This window comes from Ursus arctos, unplaced genomic scaffold (genome assembly GCF_023065955.2).
Source record: "Ursus arctos isolate Adak ecotype North America unplaced genomic scaffold, UrsArc2.0 scaffold_28, whole genome shotgun sequence".
In the NCBI taxonomy this organism is placed as follows: Eukaryota; Metazoa; Chordata; class Mammalia; order Carnivora; family Ursidae; genus Ursus; species Ursus arctos.
In genome coordinates this window covers 771,964-795,257 of record NW_026622963.1, presented here as the reverse complement: position 1 = coordinate 795,257, position 23,294 = coordinate 771,964, and the positions used below count along the sequence as shown (strand labels likewise).

Genomic DNA, 23,294 nt, shown 5'->3' with positions numbered 1-23,294 from the left:
GATCGCACAGTGAGTAAACTGCCTGCAGGCATCTGGCGTCATTTGTCCTCACACTATGCACCCTCTAGGCCGACCCCAGGGCCAGCTGCCCAGCCAACATATGCAGCATCTTTTTTTTTTTTTTTTAAGATTTTATTTATTTATTCGACAGAGATAGAGACAGCCAGCGAGAGAGGGAACACAAGCAGGGGGAGTGGGGGAGGAAGAAGCAGGCTCATAGCGGAGGAGCCTGATGTGGGGCTCGATCCCAGAACGCTGGAATCACGCCCTGAGCTGAAGGCAGACGCTTAACCGCTGTGCCACCCAGGCGCCCCAACATATGCAGCATCTTAATCCCTGCCCTGTCTCCTCGTCCGCAGGTTCTTAGACTCTGTACTCTTGCCAGGCACCAAAGCGTGCTTTAGGATATCACCGCTTTCATTCCCCTTCACAGCCTGCCACGCTTACCTCTTTCCCTGTGGGCTTGTTCCCTGTGGAAGCTTCAAGCTCCTGTGACTCACCCATCTCGCGGTCCCTTGGAGTGTCTTGCACAAAGCAGGTGCTCAGATGTTTTTGCAGTTTGGTGGGTTGATGGAGGGTGCTTTCATTTCCCCATATCTCTGTGGCATGAGCAAAGTGGTTCTCAACCTGTACACTGAAATCACTTGGGAGTTTTAACCACTACTGATGCCCAGACGTTACTCCCTGAGGTTACAATGTCATTGGTGAGGGGTGCAGTCTGGGCATGGGGATTATTAAGCACTCTCAGGCAATTCTGATGTGTAGCCAGGGCTGAGAACCCCTGTATTAACACCATTTTAGAATACTTGGAAGTTTCTATCGAGGGCAGACAGTGTGTGGAAGGGGCAGGGGAGCAGAAAGAACCTGGACTTTGGAGATGGGCAGGCCAGATTCACAGCAGAGCTCAGCCACTTACAAGTTGGGGGAGCTTGGGCAGGTCGGCTTTCCAAACCTCAGCTACCTCATCTGTAAAAAGGGATCATTGCATCCACCTTGAAGTAAAGTTCCTGGGGCTGAGAAGGCACATGCTAGAAGAAATGCTATATATGGCAGCTATTGAAATGAGTTATACATCTCTCCATCCAACATATGATTACTAAGTTCCAGGGACTTTGGTATCCTTGGGAAACAATAGAAAACAAGACAGTTTTGGTCTTGCGCCATTTACATCCTAGCAATCCAATTTAACAAACTTTATTGGGTTTGGGCCATCAGCCACTGACTGGGTACACAGATGAATGAGACATTGTCCTTGCCCTAAAGGCAAAGAGAAGTGGACACTGATGTTAACTAAAACAGGGGAAGGAGGATGTCAATTAGGTACAAACCAAGAGTGGTGGGGCCCAGGGGAGAAAGCCATCTGGAGGGAAGATCATATCCGTGGAAGATATGATACCTGAGAGGGCCCTTGAAGGATGGATATGATTTTGTAGGATGGGACTCGGGGTGGGTGGAGTGGCTTACACAAAAACGTGGAGGCAGGAACAGCCAATAATCCAACCGGCAAAAGAGCTGGCTGTGCAGACACAAGAGGGAAGAGGATGTGTGTGTAGGCCTGGGAAGTGCAGGTTGGAGCCTTAATTTCCAGAGTGAGGCATTTGTTCTATTTTGTCAGCCGTGGGAAGCATGTAGCAGCTGGAGCAGAATTACTTGATTCTTAGTTCTTAATACCCGGTCCTTCCTCTGGATTCATTCTGGAATAGATGCACTTGTTACCACTAACCTCGGGGCCTTTCCTTCTCTGCTCACTGCCACCTTGGTCCCATGTGCAGTGCTCAGTGTCTTGTGGCTGCTCTCAGGTGAGGGTCTGATAGCCTCACTCAACCTTAAGCAAAAAATGCATTTCCAGATGGTACCTCCCTAGGCAATTGCATTTGGCAAGTACAGTGGAAGGAATACCAAACAGAATCTGGCAGAGGCTGGGTTCTAATCCTAGCTCTGACTCTCACCAGCTGTGTGACCTGAGCAAGTCACTTTTTCTTTTCAGAGCCTCTGTCTCCTCATCTGAAAAATGACAGCCTGGCTGGGATGATTGACAATGACCCTTCCCGCCGTGATGTTCTTTGACTAATTTGCCAAGTATCAAACCTAAGAATGTCTGTTTTGCTTCACGCAAGGGGATGCTGTTGTTGCAAATTAGGTGTTAAGCATGAGGCTCACAGGGGAAGGGATGGAGAGGTGACATATAGGTGTTCTGTTAGTGTTGGCTGAGTCCAGCGTGGATTCATCATAGCCCAGGCTATGACGTGAATGAAGAAGCCTCCAGAATATTCCACCTCCCCAGCCATGCAAATCATTCCCAACCACTCAGTTCTTCCCAGTTGAAGTCCTGGACATTGTGGAGCAGACATAAGCCATCCTGTGTACTGTCTGAATTCCTGACCCTCAGAATTTGTGAGCCTGACAAGATCACTGTTTCAAGCCACCAAGGCTGAGGGGGCTTGTTGCATAGCAATAGATAACTGGAAATGGGTGTGTGTGTGTGTTTTGAGGGTAGACTGAGGATAAAGGGTCTCCCTGCACTGGTGAAACCTCAGTGGGTGTCTTCCTCTGTCACTGACTTTGGAAGCCACCTATGGTCTTGGGTATTACTCTAAGTAGCATGGTGCTCTTGGAATAGGAGGCTCAGAGCCTGCACTGTCCTGGGATGTAATAAAGTTTACAAACAAGGAAGCTCTTTGATATTTCTCCTGCCTGTCCAGGCACTGGTCAGCTGGGGGGCAGGGCTCTGTGTGGGGGAGGTTACTCACACTGGTGGACGTCTTCTAAGTACATCTTACACTTTTTAAAAAGGTATTTTATTTATTTATTTACTTATTTTCTTAAATATTTTATTTATTTGTCAGAGAAAGAGAGAGAGAGCACAAGCAAGGGGAGTAGCAGGTAGAGGGAGAAGCATGCTCCCCAGTAAGAAAGGAGTCCAGTGTGGGGCTTGATCCCAGGACTCCGGGATCATGACCCGAGCTGAAGGCAGACACTTCACCAACTGAGCCACCCAGGCGCCCCTTACACATACTTCCATTTCAGTCCCATAATAGCTCCATTAGAAACTATAAGAAGGGGTGTTTGCCCCACTTTACTGATAAAGGAAAAGCTCAGGTGCCATGCCTGAGACTACACATGGGTAATGGCAGAGCAGGGCTTTGAATCAAAGAGCAGAACTCAGAATCTAACAGCTTTTCCTCTAGGACCTCTTGAGGAGCCCCGTGGGTGACTTAGGGACGGGAAACTCTGGGAAGGGGCCTCCACTTCCTTTCCCTAAACTGTCTCTTGTCTTCAAGTAAGTTCTGTCTTGGCTGTGATTCTGTTTCCGCTTCCTTCTTCCCATCACCCTCTCCACTCTCGTTCTCGTTTTTTTTCCTCCTGGGATTTTTGGCATAAGGAAGAGAGGAGGAATCCACTGCCAAGTCCTTTATTAAGGAAGGCTCGATGGTGATGTGGGGCTTCACTCACCAACCACGCAGAGGCTGGGGGGAGGGAGCATAAAGGGCAGATGAGGTTAGGCCGCTCCCAAGCTGGGGGTTGGTGGTGACGAGGGGAGTGTCCTTCTCCACCTCAGCCCCCACCCAGCTGTGAAACTTGGGTGGTGAGGTTCCCAGAAGAAGCCGTCAGGGAGCATCCTGGCTGGGAGGGAGGAAACGGCCTATTCCCTCGTGCGACTTCCTCTCTCACGGTGTATGTGTTGGGGGGGGCGAGGGACGGGGGGACAAGGAAATACCATTTTCTGAGCGACTGTGCCAGGCTATATCAGATCATCATCAATTTCCAGATCGGGCTTGGAGAGGTCAGTTGACTTGCCCAAGGCCACACAGCGCGTGAGCGGCAGAACCGCTAAGGACGCCCCGGAGGGTGTCGCCCCCGGCTCTCGCCGAGACTCCTGGAGGTGTGTCGGGACCTAGCAGGAGGCTCTCGGCCCTCACCTCGCGGCTGTCCAGGGGGGGCTCCCAGCAGGGGGCGCCCCAACCCCCGTCCCGGGACGCGGGGCGCGCCTCCAGCCGGCGCCTGGGACGGGGCCGGCCGCTCCGCCCCCTCGGCTCCTCCGCGGCTCCGCGGGCGGGCAGCTGGCCGGGAGCAGAGCAGAGCCGCGCGCCGCGCACCCCGACGCGCCCGCCGTGCCCGCCGTGCCCGCCCAGCGCAGCCTCCGCCGTGAGTAGCGCCCGTGTGCGGGCTCGACGGGCGGGACAGGGCGCGGGGGCTGGGGCTGGCGGGGGCACTTTGCTCCGGGGCGCTCTCTCGGCACCCCAGAGCCCGCCGCCCCGGTCCCTGACGCCGCCCCCCCCCGGGGTTTGGGCGGCCTTGCCCTCGGGCGCTGTGGCAGGCCCTGGACCTGTCCGCTGCGCCCCGCGGCGCGCTCCGAAGCCTGGCACTTTGACCCGAGGGACGGGGTGGGGGCGACTCGCCGAGGCTTGGCACGGGGGGAGGAGACTTTCATCAACTTAAGGCCCCATGATGGGGAGAGAGCACTACAGGTTTCTGGGAGGCCAGGTGCCGTCTTCTCAGCATCAGCCACCTCGCACATCTCCTCACCCCATTTGCACAAGGACGTGATTCCAGAAGGCTCCTCCACACACAGTCAGCTTGCTTGTGGCAGAATGAAGCTGTGGTCCCCGTCGTCAGGGGCCAGGGCTAGGGTGGGAATGGGGGTAGCCAGCAGATCTGCAGCAGGCTGGGGTAGAAGGGCATAGGAGGCCGTTGTCGGTAGCTGACCCCGACTCTGGGCCAGGCATTGTGGATGTCTCATGGCGTGTGTGGGTCTGGCTAGTGCTCACCGTAACTTTGCGACGTGGAAGTTAGTATTCTCATTTGAGGAAGGAGAAAATGAGTCCCAGAAAGGTGAGCATTGAGGCCATGCAGGTAGTGATAGGTTAGGGGTGCAGCCTGGGAGAGAGGGAGTCCTAGCTGGTTGGCTCAGAAGCAGGTGGGAAGTTCGTCCCTTGGGCAGGTGGAGAGAACACAGCCCCTGAGACCTAGTACTCTCGAATCCAGTGGAGGGCAGCTGGGGGCTGCTGCTGTGGTTTCTGGCTCTGTGTTTCCCAGCTGCCTCCATGTAAGGCATTTCTGGGAGAGTCTTGGTGTCTAAGGGGAGCTGGTACCTTGGCCTCTTCACAAATACCTTCAGAGTCCTGTTCTTCTCCTAAGGTGAGTCTTTAACACGTAAAGTGGCCCCACCGATAATTCAGCTGCTTTGGGAGAGGCTTGGGCAGGGGGCACAGGAGGTGTGTGGAGGGGGATGGGTGTGTGCTGGTCTGGAGCAAGTGTCCAGCTGGCAGGAATGAGACCTGAACTGATCCTGACCACCCCCCTGAGGTTTCCCTCCTTATGAGATGTGAGTGTGAACAAGCAGACTGTCTAGCAGAGCTGGACCTTCACTAGAAAAATGGGATTTTCTCATGTCAACTTAGGCAAATGGCTGAGCCATTCCTCATCAGAGATTGGGGTTGGTCAAAGGCTTGACTGCATGGAGCGGCTCTGTAACGCTGGAGCCCCTTCCCTTCCTGGGCAGTCTCCTCAGAGCCTGAGTGTGATGATTCCTAATGTGGGGGGAGGTTTAAGAGGACAGTCATGCCTGCCCCCTTGCAGTGGTCCCATTTCACTGACTGGAGCTAGGTGCGGTGGGGTGAGGCTCTCTGAATGTCCAACAGAGTGAGCTGGGGTCAGTGAGTGAGAGGATTTGGTAGGGTTGAGAGTTCCCTGTGGGGTGATCCTCTAGTCCTGGAGGCGTCTTCCCCAATTGTCCCTCTGGAGGCCACTGGCTTCCCCAACCCTGGTGCTACGTTGGAGGGTTGAGGGTGCTGTCATCAGAGCCCAGACACAAGAACAGCTGTTGTGGGCTCGCTGTGTGACTTTAAGTAAGTCCCAGCCCCTGTCTGGACCTCAGTTTCCTTCTTTTGTCAAGCAGGTGGGTTAGACCAGACAGCAGTGGTTTTCAAACTCCTCCCACCCCCAGTGAATTCTTACACAGAACCCCAACTTATAGTATAGATAAAGGGGAAATGCTCTGGCTCCCCTTCCTCATGCTGGTGGCTCTTGAAGCAGAGTCTGAAAATCCCCCGGATGATCTCTGAGGTTCCTTTTTGTGAGGTTCTGGGAAATCGGTGTTAAACGTCAGAAGTGTTGCGTGCTATGAGGATGGAAGACAGGAGTGCGAGTCCTAGTGATTCCATTAAGAGAAAAGTAGGCTTCGTCCTCGGGAGGTCTGGAGCAGACATGTGCCTCTGATCAAAACTTGTAGCTGTGTCCCTCCCCTCTGCCATGTGGTTTCATCTGTTCAGGACCAGAAAGGTACCTGCCCTGGGGCCTTCTCTGGGTCCTAGCTGGTGACTATAATTCCACCTCAGAACTTCTCCCCTTTAGTTTTATGTCTCTCCATTGATAAAATTGATAAAATGCAAATTCCTCTTGGGGAAAGATTGTAGGAAAAGGCTTTAAGTTGTTACTGGTTGGTTTTAATCTGATGAGGCCGCTGAGCAGCGGCCTTGAGAAGGGAGGCTGGGCCACCACATTTAAATCAACAAACATTTAGGCAGTGCCTGTTGTATACCAGCTGTGACAAGGGGACGAGGTGAGAATGTGACAACCACTGCCCTCATGGGGCTGCAAGACAGGAGGCAGGAGGGAAGGAATTCCCATTTGTTGGAACCGTCCAGATACTACGTAGGTCATTTTATGTATGTTTATCTCATTTGTCATAATATAGATCTTAGTCTCATTTTTTATTATGTAAAATTTTGATTGCATACAGAATATCCATGTAACCACTACCCAGAGCAAGAAACAGCATTGTCAGCACCCAGAAACTCCCCTTGTGTCCCAGACATAACACCCCACCCAGGGGTACCCACTATTCTTTTAGCACCATAGATGAGTTTTGCCTAAGTGGAATCACACACTACGTGGTCTTTTGTGTCTGGCTTCTTTCATTCAACATTATGCTTGTGAGTTTTATCCATGTGGTTGCACGGAGCAGTTCATTCTTATTGTTGTATAATGATTCCATTGTATGGGCCTAACTCGATTTACTTACCTATTCTTCTATTGATGGCCCTTTGGTTGTTTCCTATTTGTAGTTATTACTAATAGGGCTGCTGTGAACGTTCTAACGTGGGCCACTTGGGAAAACATCTACATGCGTTTCTCTTGGGTATGTCCATAAAAACTGCCCAACGGATTTCCAGAGTGGTTGTCCCAGAGTATGATTCTCTTGGCAGTGTGTGAGGGTTCTGACTGCTCCACACTGTCACCAACAGGGACCAACAGGCTTTGTCTAGACTCATTTTCCGTGTAAGTCATTTGAAGCTCAGAAAAGTTGTCCTGTGCTCGGTGTGTGCAGAGGGGCTAGAGCTGACATTCCAGCTCAGTCCTGTGTGACTGCAGAGTCTGCTTTCTCTTTCTGGGTTAGACATAGACAGTTAGGAGCCAAAATATGAAAGCTCAAACCCTAAAAATGTATGAAGAGACCTCTCTGGGAATTTAAAGGGGGAGAGGGATCTTAATCTATTTTGGTGAGAAATAGAGTCATGGAGCCTCACAGAGTTGGTAGCATTTGAGCCAGGTCTTAGGGGAAGGGAGCGGTTTTGCTAGGAGGGCTCTCCCGGCGGGCCTTCCATGTAAAGGGCCCAGCTTGAGCTGAGGCATGGCAGGAGTGAAAGTTTTGGGGAAACGGGAAAGGTTTACTTTGGCTATAATATAGGATATGTGGGGGGGTGGGGGCTAAGGCTGGCAAGTTTAGTGGGGGCCAAACTGGTGGTCCTAGTTTTTCCTTAGGGAGCTCCCTTGCCCCCCAGACCCTGGCTACCTCTGGAGCCCAAGGCAGGGGCTCATCATTTTGCTGGGGGGCTGGGGCTGCTTCGAATCCAGCTCAGCTCCTGATAGCAAATGGAGGGTCTTAGCTGTTCTAAGGACTAGTCTCAGGGTATCTGTCAACAGAATTTTTTGGAGTTTTCTGCTTCCCTCTAGGTGTGTGAAATGAGTAACTCCACCCCTCAGGACCTACCTGACCCCAAAGAAGATGGTCGACAGCAGTCCTCTGCCACCCTCTGGGCTAGTCTCAGGAAATTTGCCAGAATGGGGGTGGGGGGGTGGGTGAGGGGGGTCTAGCTTCAGATTTTGGTCAAGCCAAACTTTCCAGGAGGATCCCAAAACCTTTTCCCTAGAAGGGAATTGAAATGCTTGTCTCCGTTGCTGTGGGAAGCAGAAACACAAATAGTGGCCTGGGATGTTCCAGATATTAACAGTAATAACCACCTTTCTTATTTGCCTGGGAGTTTATGCCCTTATCACAAATGGATCCCCACACGGCTGTGTGAAGCACGCGATAGAGATGTTTTCAGTCCTGTTTACACATGAGGGGACAGAGGCCCAGAGGGTGCCAGGCTGTGTGGGTTAGACAGCCACTACACACCAGGCTAGTCTAGAACTGGGGCTCCTGGAGCCTGCTCTTTTTCATATTCCATGCTTGCTGGGCTCAGGCCAAGCACAAGGTGAAGACTGAACAGGGTGGAGGGTGCTTGATGGACCATGGGCATCCCAGACAGGAGTTCAGCAAGTGACCGTGAGAGTCAGGCCCGGGAGCCAGGCCAGCCCTGCCTGGGGGACTTCAGGGATGCGTGCCCCATGGAAGGGAGGGAAGCAGGAGGCATCCTGGTACTAGAGCTGTGGTTTGCAGGGAGCAGCACTGGAGGAAAGAGTGTGAAATGTATACCTTCTCTGAGAGCTGGAACAGTTTCAGCCCCTTGGCATTGGTGAGACGCACCCTTGTGTCATGGTGCCTCCACCCAGCCTGCTGAAAACAGTCTTTTGGGACTCATGGGGCCCTGGGTGTGGTTGGTATCTGATTGGCAGGCAGAAGAAAAGTTGCCAATGCTAGCCAAAATGAGCTCTGAGAGGCCTTTGCTAATGACTCTTGAGAGACACATCCACAGGCAGCTGATTTTTACCTTTGTCATTGGCACACTGTGCCCTGGGTCCTGCCCTTGGGGTGCTGTCCAGGGTGGCATGTGGCTGCCCCAGGAATAGTTGTTTCTGTGGAAATAACGACTTGCAAGCAGAAGGGACTCGAATTCTTGCGCCCTGTGTTTTCGGTATCTCCCTTGGGGCAGGGAGATCCCAGGGTAAGATGCAGGGTAGGTGCGGTGGTAAACACTCCCTTTGGCTCAGGGTTGTCCTCTGGCTCTCACTGGGGTGCTCTGGGCAGGCAGTTAGGTCCATTTTTGTAGATGAGGAACCTGAGGCTTCTCTGACAAGAGATGAGGTCACGGAGCTAGTTGTGGGCAAAATTGGAAACAGAACCTCCAGCTCCTGACTCCTGGGGCCTGCTATCATTTGTCACGCCACTCCTGTCCCTCTTTCCCTTGGGGTGATGAGTGAGAGAGTTTACAAATCAGTCCAGACTTGCAGTTGGGTGGTACAGCCCCTCAGGGAGCTGAGGTCATGACCATCCCTTAACTTTCTACTGCATCCTGTAGTTTACAAAATAATTTCATGATCTGCAGTGGTTTGTACAGGATTAACCCCTTTAGCAGATGGGGAAGCTAAGTCTGGCAGTTTAAATGACTTACCCAGGCAGTTGGGACTCGAACCCACAACTTCTGAGTCAAAGATGAGCTCTCTCTCTCTCCCACCTCACTTTTTCTGCCCCTTTTTCTCAGCAGCCGACCTGAATTTCAGGAGAACAAACCGCTGAAGTTGGCCATGGGGCCGTTTCTCTGAACGTGTTCAGAGCAGATCTGAAGAAGTGAGGAGGGCTCCTTTTCTGTCTCCCTAACAGGTTCGAATTGACATAAATCAAATAAGAACCATACATCGTCAGTCGCTGGTGAGAACAGGCTTGGGCAGGGTAGTTCTTGAGGAGCTAGGGCTGTTGATTGTTGTTAAATTATGAGCTCCCGTGCAGCTCATTACTTTTAGGCCCAGACTCAGGCTTGCGCCAATGTTCCTGGCTGTCCTGACCTCAGGGTTCCTCTGGTTTCAGGGCTGTATGCTCCAGGCCTCAATGAGGAGCCCAGACATGGAGACGTTCAAGCAGCAGAAGGTGGAGGACTTCTACGACATCGGAGAGGAGCTGGGCAGGTAAGAGGCTGGGAGAGGTGGAGGGGGCGCCTCTCCTGGGGCACTTTTCGCTTGATCGTGTAGGCACGGGCTTGTCACGGGACTCCTGGGAAAACAATCCTGAGGAATTCATCTTCAATGTGCGGCTCTGCGAATAGTTGTCTCTGTGGAAATAACGACTTGCCAGCAGAAGGGACTAGAATGCTTGCGCCCTGTGTTTTCAGTATTGCTGGGCTGGCAGTAATGGCGAGTCTAAAGGATTCTCATGTCATCTGTTACTTTGCTCACAAAGCCCTCCCCAGACTCTGGACTGAGACCTGGCCTGTTGGTTTTCTTCTCCGAGTCCCACTTGGGATTCTCCATGGCTCTCGGGATTTTGTTTCATAAGCTCAGCGCCTGAATGGGAGGTGAAGTAATCCTCCTGAAAATGGATTCGTGTTGAGTAACAGGCCTCACGAGCCTCGTCGCGAAGGTTCCTAGGATCTGAGTTACTGGGTGCATTTTCGGCTGGGCTAAATCCAGAACGCAGCTGGGGATAAATTCTGAGATCTGAAAGTAGTTACTGTGTGGAAAGAAAGGAAGATTTTCCAAAGCTCCCTTCTTGCGTTCCATTTCTCGAATCTGCTCATATTTATTTAGCTGGTTTTTCAGTGATTACAGAACACCGGCACCAGGGTTTGATTCTCACTGCAGTGCCTGAGATGGGAATTCCTTTCACTCTCATTTTTCATGTGAGGAAACTGGTCCCAAGAGTTTAAGCAAGTTGCCCAAAGTTGCTCAGCCAGCGAGTGACGTGGCCAAGGTCTGGCCTGTCCGATTTGTACCTGCACCCTGTCATGCCTTTTCCAATAAGTACAGCCCTTGCATACTCACGTGAGCTTGGCTGTACACCCAGCCTCACCCCTTTACGCCCCCAGCAGAGTGAAAACTTGGGGGTTTAAGGCCTTCACTGTATCCATGATGCAAAACAGAACGCCCTTCCCCTTTATAGAGCTCTTGGGTTCAGACCTAATTCTCTTACTTTTATTTATTTATTTTATTTTTAATTTTATTATTTTTAAAGATTTATTTATTTGAGAGAGAGAGAAAGAATGCGAGCAGGGGGAGGGGCCGAGGGAGAGGAAGAGAGAGAATCCTCAGGCAGACTCCCCCCCGAGTGTGGAGACTGATATGAGGCTTGATCCCAGGACCCTGAGATCATGACCTGAGCTGAAATCCAGAGTTGGATGCTCCGCCGACGGGGCCAGCCAGGTGCCCCATCACTTACTTTTATTTTTAAAGACAAAATAGAGAGAGCTTCAAAGCCAGAGGAGCCTTACTTCAAGGAGAGGGTGCATTACTTCAAGTCCAGGGAGTGCTTGTCCTGGCTGACTGGCTGGCTGGGTGGGGGAGCCAAGGACTGCAGAGACCCAGGAGGGGCACGAGTCCTCAGCCTTCTGTCTGAGCTGATGGCCACTGGCAATCCAGGGTCTGGAGAAGGTATGGGAAGAGGAGAGAGGGCCAGAGGCTGGAAGGTGGTCAGCGGGAGGCTGCCTCTGAATGGGAAGCCAGGTGCTTCTCCTGATGTGGTGATACCAGAGGTAAAGTGGCAAGCTCAGTAGCGGACCCTGGAAGGCCCCGCCAGTGGCATTTGATTTGGTAGCCTTGGCCACATTCTATGTGGAGGGGTCTGTGCTAAGTGCTCTGGGCACAAAGTTGAACAAGACACGGACAGTTTCTGCCCTCCTGGAGCTCCAGCCTGGCAATGAGGGCTGCCGTGCACATGCCAAGGGCAGAGTTGGAAGGGACCTTGTTGGGCTCGGGGGCTCTAAAGAAGGAAGTCGAGGCTGTTTCGTGGGGAATTCACCTATTATTCCTTCTTAGTCCTGTCTCTCCCCACCTTTGTGTATCTGGGCTATTAGAGCTGGAAGAGGCCTCTTGTTCTCTGGTCCTTCACCTGCAGCAGGGTGGGAGGGCCTGTACCTCACAGACCGGGATCTTTGGATCACCACCCCCCCACAGCTCTAAAGCGCTAACTGGACATAGCATGCGTAAGAGGCTGCAGAGCCCTGAGGCCTTTGGAATGGTTTGACATCCTAGGATTTGTGGTCTAGAGGCCAGATGAGCTAGAAGGCCTTTAGAGATCGTTTCTTCCAGGCTCTTCATCTGAAAACTCAGGAGACCGAGCTCAGGGAGTGTGGGTGTCTTGCTGGGGGCCATGCATAGGCTGGAGCTAGAGTCGTCTACAGATGAGCACTCTGATTCAGAAGGGACAGTCCTATTTTCCTCCCCTCCCCTCCTTTTCTTCCCTTAACGTGCAATGAGGAGCTACTGGGTGCCAGCCCCTGTCCAGGGCGGTGGTAAACAAGCCGACACATTCCCGTCCTTTTGCAGCTTATGATCCACTGGTGGAGAAAGGCACTAAACCCATGAACAGGGGACCCGAAAGGACAACTCTTTATAACCTGTGTTAAAGGCTGTGCAAGGAGAGAACAGGAGGCACTGAGAGAGCGTGGGGCACATGGTTGAGACCAGGTGGTCAGGGAGTGCTGCTCGGAGGAAGTGACTGTTCATTTAAGAGCTGAGAGGTAAATGTGCTGGTGAAGGCAAGACCACAGACACAGGCCTAGAGGTGGGGTAGAGCTTGCAGAAGTGGGAGCTGTGGGTAAGCCATGCTAGATGACGTTGGAGACATGGGTGGGGGCTGGAACCAGCCAGTGAGCTCCCTGTCAACACAGAGCGGTGGCCAGATTTGGCCTTAGGCGTCAACACAGATTGAAATTTGTGTCCCCTTCCTAGCTGTGCAACCTTAGGACAACTTACTCAACCTCTCTGGGCCTCTGTTCTCTTACCCGTAAGGTAGGAATAATCACAGTACCTAGTCCATGGTTGCTGGGATTAAGTGAGATGCTGAGTCTATGGTGCCCGTCACAGAGCCAGGCATGGGGTAAGTGTTCAATGAACGAGAGCTTCTGGCCTTTGAAGGAAGTCTGGGGCACCAAGGCCCTGCCTCCCACCTCTGGAGCCCCCTAGGAGGGTCTCCACCAGGCTCAAATGAGTCCACACTGTATAAGTCCAGTTGTGTAAAGTTCAAAACAGGCAAAATCAATCAGGGGTGCTAAAAGCCAGAACAGCGGTTATTCTTCAAGAACTAGTCACTGGAAGGGGGCATGCGGGAGGTTCTGGGCGGGGGGGATGTGTGGTTCTGTTTCTTGATCTGGGTGCTTGTTTCACCGATGCGTTCTTTTCGGCGCAATATATCGAGCCCTACATGTTTAGGTCCATCTTCCTGCAGGCGTGTTTTACCTGAACTAAAACCACGCATTAGCAAACAAGGAATCCCTCACCCTCCTCCTGGTCCTGGTCTGGTCCCCGAAGCACGTGTTTTTGATTCCTTCGGAGGCCTTGGGCGTCTTATCCTACAAGTAGGAGGACATCTGTGAAAAAAGCTGCAGAATCTGCCTTTGGGTCAGGACGGCGAGCGCTGGCTGGAGGGTCCTGGGCTGTGACCCCGCTTGACCCTGTTGTGCATCTTGCCTGACTGGCTCCCGGCGCTGAGTGCGGACATTTGGCTGTGCTCCCATTTTGGCACCAGCCTGCTGGGGATGCTGGAGATCGTGTGCTGTTTCTGGGAATGCTTAGAGAAATGCTGGCCTGCAGATTCGGGCTTCTCCCAGCCTTGGTAGCCGGGGTTAGGTGGAGTGGGGGAATATGAGAGTAGGACTTTTAAAGAAAAACCCACCCAACTCCTCCTTTTTAGTCAAGGCCAGGACCAGAGAGGGGAAGTGACTTGTCTGAGGTCCCTCGGGGGTGGGGACATGTGGTCTGACTCTTAACCTGGGGCTCTGGCTACCATACCCTAAGAACTCACAAAGCACAAACTCAGTTTTGCTCTCATTTGAATGTTTCTGGTGAACGGGGAGAATATGTGGCAGGGTGGTCTTGTCTGTTTGACCTTGAGAGTAGGGTAGCTGTGTCAGAATCAGGAGGGTGAGCATTTGGGAAGGAGCGATGTTCCTCAGAGGGAGGGCGCTGGTGGATAGGCCCTCTCTCTGGGGATGTATGCCCAAGAAGACAAGGTAATTTAACGTATATGATGTCTGTGCTCTAATGATCGGTGCTTTCTTCTTTCCTGTACTTATATTACTTTCCTTTACTTAGATTGTTCCATTAACATGAAATCATAAAATGTTATACTGAACTGGATCTCAACAAGAGGTTAGTCCCAATCTCCATTTTATACAAGGAAAGTGAGGCTGAGGGAGGGGAGGTGATTTTGTCCAAGGTCACAGAGTACGCAGTGCGGAAGGTGGAGCTCAAAGAAGCTTTTCAACTACACTGTGCTGGTTTAAACAAAGAGACAAATATTTATATGTTCATTCGGCTTTTATCCACAGCCCCAGCTCTATCGAGGAGCCTACCTCACCATGACTCCACACATGCTCTCGCCCCCTCCCCTCTTCCCTGGTGAAGACACCAGCCACAAGCCCTGTTACTTACAGGAGGCTCGTGTGTGCAAGGCACCCTGCTAGGCACATAACCTGCAGAATCCCCTTTCCTACGGACAGGAGCCTTGGGCCAGGGAAGGAGCCACTGTTCTCGAGCCTCGCCCTTCCTAAACAGAGCTGAGGAATTCCCTGCAACATCCATATTGATAGGGCTGCCTGCCAGACCGAAGTCACTGGATGGGGTTCTCTGTGGTTAAGATCACACACTCAGCTTAGGGGGTGCCTGGGTAGCGCAGTCGTTAAGCGTCTGTCTTCGGCTCAGGGCGTGATCCCGGCGTTCCGGGATCAAGTCCCACATCAGGCTCCTCCGCTGGGAGCCTGCTTCTTCCTCTCCCACTCCCCTGCTTGTGTTCCCTCTCTCGCTGGCTGTCTCTGTCACATAAATAAATAAAATCTTTAAAAAAAAAAAAAGATCACACACTGAGCTTAGACAGGTCAACCTCTTTGGGAGAGAAACTAGACCTCCAGGAGTACGTAGAGCTCAGATTTACCCAGGCTGGGTTCTATAGCCCATTCTAGCCACAAAGCACTATAGAAAACTACAATAGCACGTGTTTGGATTGAGCTGTCTCAGTCCTTGGGGAAAGGGTTTCCGAGGTAAACTCTGAAGCAAAGGTGCTTTTATTATTTCTTTTTAAATTAAAAACTTTTTTTTTAAATTATAGAAGTAATGCGTGGCAAATGCCATAAAGCTCTGAAGAGTTCAAGTAAAAAGTCAACTCCCTCCACCCTCCCTCCTTGTCTCATGCCCACAGCTAGACTTTGCTGACAATTTTCTTCTATCACCTTCCAGAACTTTTCTAAGTAAAGCAAGTGTGTACGGGGACCCAGATGGGATCACGTGACCATAACAATCTACCACTTGCTTTTTTCACTTAATGAAATGCATTGAATATCTTTTTACAGCACTATATGGAGATCCATGAGACTTATTTTGGATGAAAGTTTTTTTTTAATATAAAAAACTTAAGAAGGCAAGTTAAGCCAATGAGAGATTAGTAGCCTTAACTCAGCAACTATTTTTTTTAATTCTTATTTTTAAATTTATTTTTATTTAAATTCAAGTTAGTTAACATATAGTGTAGTATTGGTTTCAGGAGTAGAATTTAGTGATTCATCACTTACATATAACCCCCAGTGCTCATCCCAACAAAATATTCTTACTTTTTTTTTTTTTTAGTGTTTTTTTATTACCTTATGTTAGTCACCATACAGTACATCCCCGGTTTCCGATGTAAGGCTCGATGATTCATTAGTTGTGTATAACACCCAGTGCACCATGCAATACGTGCCCTCCTTACTGCCCATCACCGGTCTATCCCATTCCCCCACTCCCCTCCCCTCTGAGGCCCTCAGTTTGTTTCTCATAGTCCATAGTCTCTCATGCTTCATTCCCCCTTCTGATTACCCCCCCTTTCTTTATCCCTTTCTTCCCCTACCGATCTTCCTAGTTCTTATGTTCCATAGATGAGAGAAATCATATGATAGTTGTCTTTCTCTGCTTGACTTATTTCACTTAGCATTATCTCCTCCAGTGCCGTCCATGTTGCAGCAAATGAGAAATCATTCTTTGTGATGGCCGAGTAATATTCCATTGTATATATGGACCACAGCTTCTTAATCCAGTCATCTGTTGAAGGGCATCTCAGTTCCTTCCACGATTTAGCTATTGTGGACAGAGCTGCTATGAACATTGGGGTGCATATGGCCCTTCTCTTCACTACGTCTGTATCTTTGGGGTAAATACCCAGTAGTGCATTGGCTGGGTCATATCGGCAACTATTTTTATTTCTGAGTTCTACCTTCTCATTTTTCCAGGGCTGTTTCTCACGCCCACACATCCCCTCCTCTTTCATGTCTGCTTGAGGCACATATGTTCAGAGTTAACATTCCCCCCAGTGCTGTGCTACTGGGGCAGGCTGGGGAGGCCACGGGGAGCAAGGCAGCGCTCGTGGCCCTGGGACTGCCCCCATGAGACCTATCTCACATTTGTTTGTACCAAGCTGTCAGCTCTTTGAAGGCAGTTTCTCTTATTTTGTTTTTTGTTTGTTTGTTTAAGTGTGTATTCAAATTCCAGTTAGTTAACACTGTAATATTAGTTTCAGGTGTACAATATAGTGATTCAACACCTCCATCCAACACCCGGGGCTTATCACGACAAACGCCCTCCTTAATCCCCCACCTGTCCCACCCCTCCCTTCACCCCCTCCCTTAGGTTCTTATTTCGAGTATCACTATAGCACTGAGTCAGAGGCCAGAGGGCCCAACAACTTCTGTGACTTCTCCTTGCTCTTTCCTTTCTAGGTCAAAGGTTGTCTCCCTGGCAAAGCCTAACCCACCCTATCCTACTCTACCCCCTTCTGTGTATTTAATTACCCCTTATTCTGGACCCACATCCCTATTAAGTGCTCAGGTCATCAGACTTCATGTTACCTGAAAGGGTTCACCTGGTCATCTCCCCACTGAAGCTTCCTCCAGGCTGGGCTCCCCTCTATCGTGTCCAGAGCCGGCCTTTTACACTGAGAAGGGCTCCGCACCTGCAGTGAGCTGCAGCACTGTTTGGAACCTGCCCTGAGTTAAATCTGAGGCAGAAAACCTCAGCCAGGCCCCCAATACCCATAGGCCTTGAACTCCATGAATGTCAGATTTTGCCAGCACCAACTGGAAAACAAAATGCAGTAATTACCTCCATTTCCCGGACACACGTTATTATATTTAATCCTTGTCATATCCTGTGAAGTAGGTATTACTCCCATTTTACAGATGGAGAAACTCAGTCTCCAAAATGTGAGGTACTTGGCTCAAGAAATTCGGATCTGCCTTACCAAGGAGAAGCCAACCGGGAAATTCCACTTTGTGTGACACAGCAAATCTCAGAAAAAGTCAGAAATAAAAGCCAGAGACTTTTCTGGACAGAGCCCTGTCTCCTGCCCTGGGGTGGGATTTTTGTGCCTTTCTGATCACATACACACTTGTATTTCCTGTTGCTGGGAAGGTGAACGTGGCTGACATGTATTAAGAATTTTCTGTACTCGTGTCAGTGTCTGTGCCGGGTACTTCCCATCCTTCCAGAACAATATGATCTGGGTCACATTCCCACTTCACAGATGAAGAAACTGAGGCTCAGAGAAGTTTTACAGCAGACTCTTTCCCTCATGCCAAAAGGCTTCTTTGCCACGAACACCAAACTCGTCTTCTTCAGGCCCAGGAAGCTTTCAGCTCAGTGTTAGTGGCAAGGTAGCCATTTGGGCCATAGCTGTGTCCGGAGCAAGCCAGCAGTTTCTGAGAGATGAGTGGGGTGTGTGGATGTGTACGTTCATGTCTATACGCTAGGTCGTTATCACAGTCCAATGACACTTCCTGGACACCCACTGGTGATGGGCACCATGATGGATGCAGGACACTTGGGGCTCAGGCCTTGCCCCAGAAGAGCTTAGGCCCAGTTGTGGCACAGGGGTACTCTCCTCAGATGAAATGAGATGGAAGGCCACGAGCTAATGGGGGGACCCCCAAAACATGTGCCGGTTGTTCAGAGGAGGAAATCATCACCCTGCGTAGGATAGCTCCTCACAGTCTAATCCAGGAGATGGCGGGTAACCACCCAAGGTTAGGGCTCTGAGGATGAGCAGGCCTGGGCGTGGGCAAGAGGACGCATGGTGGGGGTTGAAGGGTGGGGCTGCCAGGAGGACAGGCGACCGCAGAGGGCCCTGGATGACAGAGGCCATGGAAGAAGGAGGGAGGCGCTTTCATCACTCATTGTTAGGAGAACAAAGCACAAAGCCACTCAAACAAAGTGGCTGCATTGCCCACGCTTCCGTCAGAAGCTGGCACACGGGGCAAATCGCTTGCCCTGAGGGGTAGGTCTCGTTGAGGTCAGTTTGCATGAGGAAAACTGTAAGAGCTGGGGGGGAGGTACTTGTGTGGGGTGTCACTGAAACTATTATATACCTGTATCGACAGTATACACTCTCTTTTCTACTTCATCGCCGGTATGGATATTTTTGTTGTGTTGTTTTTGACTCGACGTTGTTTTATTTACACTGTTCCATGTATCCTGAGTCCATATAACGTAAACGTTTTTTTGTTTCAAAATAACTTCAAATTTAATAAAAAAGTTTTCAGAATAACAGAACTCCCATATATCCTTTATTCAGATGCACCAATTTTTAACATTTTGTCACCTCCTCCCTCCTTCCCTCCCCCTCTCTCCTCCTCCTCCCTCTGCTCCTCTCCCTTCTTTCTCCTTCCTTTTTGTCTATCTGACCGTCTCTTATGCTTCTGAACCATTTGAAAGTAGGTTGCAGACATTCTGCCTCTTTATCCCTTACTACTCGATTATGCATCTCCTAAGGGCTTGACTATTCTCGTCCATATCTACAGAACAGTTTTCCTTCTTTCTTTTTTTTTAAAGATTTTTATTTATTTATTTGACAGAGATAGAGACAGCCAGCGAGAGAGGGAACACAAGCAGGGGGAGTGGGAGAGGAAGAAGCAGGCTCCCAGCGGAGGAGCCTGATGTGGGGCTCGATCCCAGAACGCCGGGATCACGCCCTGAGCCGAAGGCAGACGCTTAAAGACTGAGCCACCCAGGCGCCCCTACAGAACAGTTTTCAACTTCAGGACACTTAACTCTGATGTAATATTTTCATCTCCGCTATCTCCCTCATTCCAATTTTGTCAGTTATTCCACTAGCGTTCTTTATGGCTGTTTTCTCCCTGCAGAACAAGGTGCAGTGCAGACTATAGACTGCATTTCGTTGTCATATCTCTCTAGTTTACTTTCATCTGGAACAGTGCCTCAGCTTTTCTTGGATATTTTCGAAGAATGCTAGCCTTAAAAAAAAATACAGACACAGTACAGTCCATATACATTTGTTAACTTCATAGCATTCTGCCGCACAGACATTGCCAGTGTACTTAAGGTCCCCCTGTTGTTTCTCACTACTAAAAATAAATGTTCCTGTGGACATATTTGTTTAATTTCCTCTCTGCATTATTTCTGCTGGGCGTGTTCCCAGAGGTGGACTACCGGGTCGAAGGTTAGGACTGATCTGTGTAATGGTTGAAACTAGATACTGAATCAGTTTACCAGGTCACCAGGAGGGGCTTATTTCCGTGTGGCTTTGTCAATACACGTTCATTGTTTTTGTTTGTTTTTGGTACTTAAAGAGTTTTGTAAAGAGACATTCGTGTTTTCACGGTGGGGAGATTTAAAGTGGCTGAGGTCTTCTGTGCTTCTCCCTTAGTCCCCAGCTTTATTTCTGTCTGCGACTTTGCCTTCCTTCGCCGTGTTTACGTTTCATTACATTTTCAGTCATTGGATAATTTGAAGTTTAGAGAGCAGCACAAGGCAGGTAAGGCAAATATAATCATTCCCATTTTATAAGTGAATGCAAAGGAGGCTTGGGATATGTGCCTGACCCAGCCCAGCGGGGGCCTGAGGCAGAGAGCTCGTCCCTGTGGCCTGATGGTGTGGCCTCCCTTCCCTCAGAGGCAGAAGGGACACAAGGTCTTTAGGAGACCACAGAAGTCCAGCAGAAGGTTCCACGTCTTTGTCCGTACTTTTAGAAGCTGGCTGGAAGGGGTCTCTGAGAAAACTTTCCGAGAGCTCTGGGAGAGGAGTTGCCTGGGGAGGGGGCTAGTTTTGAGGGCAGAGGAGAGGAGAGTGTGTTTCCCCTGTACTTCTTGCTGAGGAAACCCACGTGTGGGGTAAGAGCTGAGGCTAGTGGTGGGAGTTTGGGCCTGAGGTACCCATCACCTTAGCTGCAGTAAAGCAGCCCAGGTCTGACAGGGCAGGTGGGAGGTTGTGGGAGACCCCAAAACTTCCAGGTCTTCCCACAGAGGTAGCTGTGGCCTTCAGTGTCTCTCTGGGACATTGACCCAGTCTCCCAAGCAGCCTTCACCAGGCTTTATAGCCCAGAAAATTTAATCTGCAAGGGCTCCTACACTGTCTAGTCTAGGAGACAGAAAACTATAGCCCTCATCAGGTCCACCACCTGTTTCAGTGGCCCCGGAGACATGAACGGGTTTTCCAGATAAACAGTCCCAACAGATTTGATGAGAGGGAACGCTGACTTTGGACCCCAGGTGGGCAAAATGTTATCCCTCCCCCCACCAAAATGTTCCATTCTTCTCCTTGGAAGATCTGTATTACAAAAAACAATCAAAACAAAATAAAATAAAGGTCCTTATTATATTTTGAATTTCATCAACTAAAAATCTGTGGAGATTTTGTTTACTTCCTTATTACATACATACCTTGATTTTGCTTCTTGGTCTGCAAAGCAGAAACTATTTACTACCTGGCTCTTTGTGGAAAAACGTGACTACTCCTGATTTACTTCAGTAGAATTTACTATTTAAGCAACAGAACTTGTAAAAAGTGGATTATTATGGGGTGGGGGACAGGATATAAACCGATCAAAGTGAAGGGGCTCTTATGGAAAAGGAGGAAGAAGGGGTGAGCGGAGGTCCACTTGCCCCCCTTCCCTGCCCTCCCTCTCAGAGCCTGTGAGGAACCTCCGACAGGGCATTTTCAGAGCCAGCATCTAACTAGGTTAATCCTGTCCTCTTCAGACAGTGCTGGGTGGGAAGAAGAGAAGATCCTTCAGGTAGGAGGGATTGAGTGTCTTCTCTACATCTGGTCCTGCACTAGCCACAGGGGTTCATTACCTGGTTTAATCCTCTTGCAGCCTATGTGGTGATAGGTCTTTCTCCCGTTTTGCAGATGAGGAAGCTGGAGTTTAGTGAGCTTGGCTGACTTGCCGTGGTAAGTGTCAGAGCTAGGATTTAAGCCCATGACTCTGACTCCTGGTCCAACGCTCCCTTTGAGGTACCAAGTTGCCCAGAATTTTCTTTCTGCCTGAGACTGTCAGGTCCCCTCCAGAGAACAAGGAGGGAGGCTGATACAGTTGTCTCGTGCTCTTGGTGGGCGACTGGAGATCTGCTAAGAGCCTCGTTGTCCTGCATCGGGTGTCTCTCGAGGGCTAGCACTGCCCCCCTACTCATCCCCTGCCTTTGGTGGTCAGCATCTAACCCTGAGGCCTCAGGACCCTAATCTTGAATCCTGAGCTGCTGGTCCCTGGCATCCTGGCCACAGGGCCTGGAGGGTGATGAAATATCCTTCCCTCCTCGGGGTGGGGTTCACTTGGCACCCTGGGGCAGGACCCACAAGCTAAAGGGGGGAGGTTAGCTACAGTGAGGTTCTGGGGGGCAAAGCATTCCTACCAGTCTTTTGGAGGAGACCCCCATTTCTCTCCTGTCTGTCCCCCTTTCCCAGCTGAGAAGACAGGGCAGAGGGGGGAAGGGCAGCTGAGGGACGTCGTCAGGAGGACAGGCTCAGGGCAGGAGACTGATGAGCCCTAGCCTGGCAGGGACTATTCCGGGTGCCAGAGCCACCAGGCCCAGGTTTGATTTTGACTCTGCTACTGTGAGCTTTTAGACCTCGGGCAGCTTCACTCTCGTAGGCTCTATTTCTTCATCCTAAGATGGTCCCTGTCTCATAGGATTGTTGAAATGACACATGTGGAATCTGAGTCCCTTCATGTTTTCCAGCCTTCTGGGGTTCCATTCTTTAATGTCCAGATAAGAATAATGAGCATTCCATTCCAGGGTAACAGGAAGTCCTCTTCCTAATCCAGCCTTTCTGGCTCTCCCTAGGGAGTACTCACATCCTCCTCCATGTCTCAGGGCCTTGGGCTTGGGGGCCCCTTCCTCCTTTGACACAAGCCTGGGCCCCCTCTGTGACCTTGTCTCACACATGGACTCGGGCCCATTTCTGAGTGCCTTCCCTCACCACCAAGACTGGTTGCAGGGTACGCTGAGTTCGTCATAAGGCTTGGGGGTAATGAGAGGAATTTCTGCACAGAGATGACTTAAAGCGTGGTAGCAGACCCCTCTGCTCCTTGACTCCTGACCTCTGCCATGATGCTGGGGCCTTCCAGGACCCCACCCCCAGGCCCCCCATCCTTCATACTTCCTACCCAAGGGAGACCCTTTTTCTTTCAGCTATAGCTTGTTTAACTCCTTGTGGCAACCTGTCCCTGAGTGGACCCTGGCTTTTTTTTAATCCTGAATCAAAGGCCTTAAAGTTTTTCCCAAACAAGAGCCACCTCTGACCCGTACACACCTTGCCCCGTGATGGAGTCTTCTGTGTCCCTTAGTAAATGGTAACAGCTCTGAGCAGCTTTCAAAATACCACTTTCCCCATTCCTGCCATAGATGTAAGGGTGTAGCCTGGCATTTGGGAAGGGCCAGCAAATGGTCACAGGTATGGACATCGTTTCGCTAAAAGCCTGGCAGTCTGTTGTTTTGAAGGGCTCATGGGGAGGAGCTGGGTTGGGCAGCTTCTCTGTTACCTCAGTTGATCATGAGACTCCTGATGGAGCAAGTCTCTGTATTATTCTCTCCTGGCTATATTAATCCTACCTCTTTGTGTTTGCTCACACTAGACCTTACTGAGATGCCACCCTCTCCCCCTCCACCGCCCTCCCCTCCCAACCCCTGCTTGTGCGTGGTGTCTACCGTACTCAGCATTCCTTTCTTGCTAGAACTACTCTCTTCCCTCTCCCCTATCCCATGCCCCTTACCACCCCTGCCCAGTAGAGTGGAGCTGGGCTGGTCCTTGTGCAGGGGTAGCCCCTGATTGACCCCAAAGTGACCCATTCATTGGCTAGCTGGTATCCTACGAGATGGCTGGGCTAAAACCGCTCTGCCCACTAGGAGCAGTGATCCTTAGCTAAAAGCCAATTAAATGTCCTC

General features: G+C 50.6%; 1 protein-coding gene across 8 annotated transcripts in view; it reads left to right on the top strand.

Annotated features, from left to right (window-relative positions):
• Positions 1–3,581: 3,581 nt before the first annotated feature.
• Positions 3,582–23,294, top strand: part of DAPK2 (death associated protein kinase 2) — a 116,413-nt gene continuing 96,700 nt past the window's right edge. For 2 of the 8 annotated variants that reach the window (XM_026478265.4, XM_057303843.1), the window contains exons 1-2: positions 4,056–4,146; positions 9,971–10,068. In XM_026478265.4, the coding sequence (XP_026334050.1) occupies positions 9,977–10,068 (92 nt within the window). In that variant the 5' untranslated portion in view covers positions 4,056–4,146; positions 9,971–9,976. Of the gene's footprint in view, positions 3,676–4,038; positions 4,147–4,309; positions 5,140–9,647; positions 9,767–9,970; positions 10,069–23,294 lie in introns of those variants that run through there. The other 6 variants (XM_057303844.1, XM_057303841.1, XM_048222379.2 and 3 more) reach the window with 6 other exon arrangements.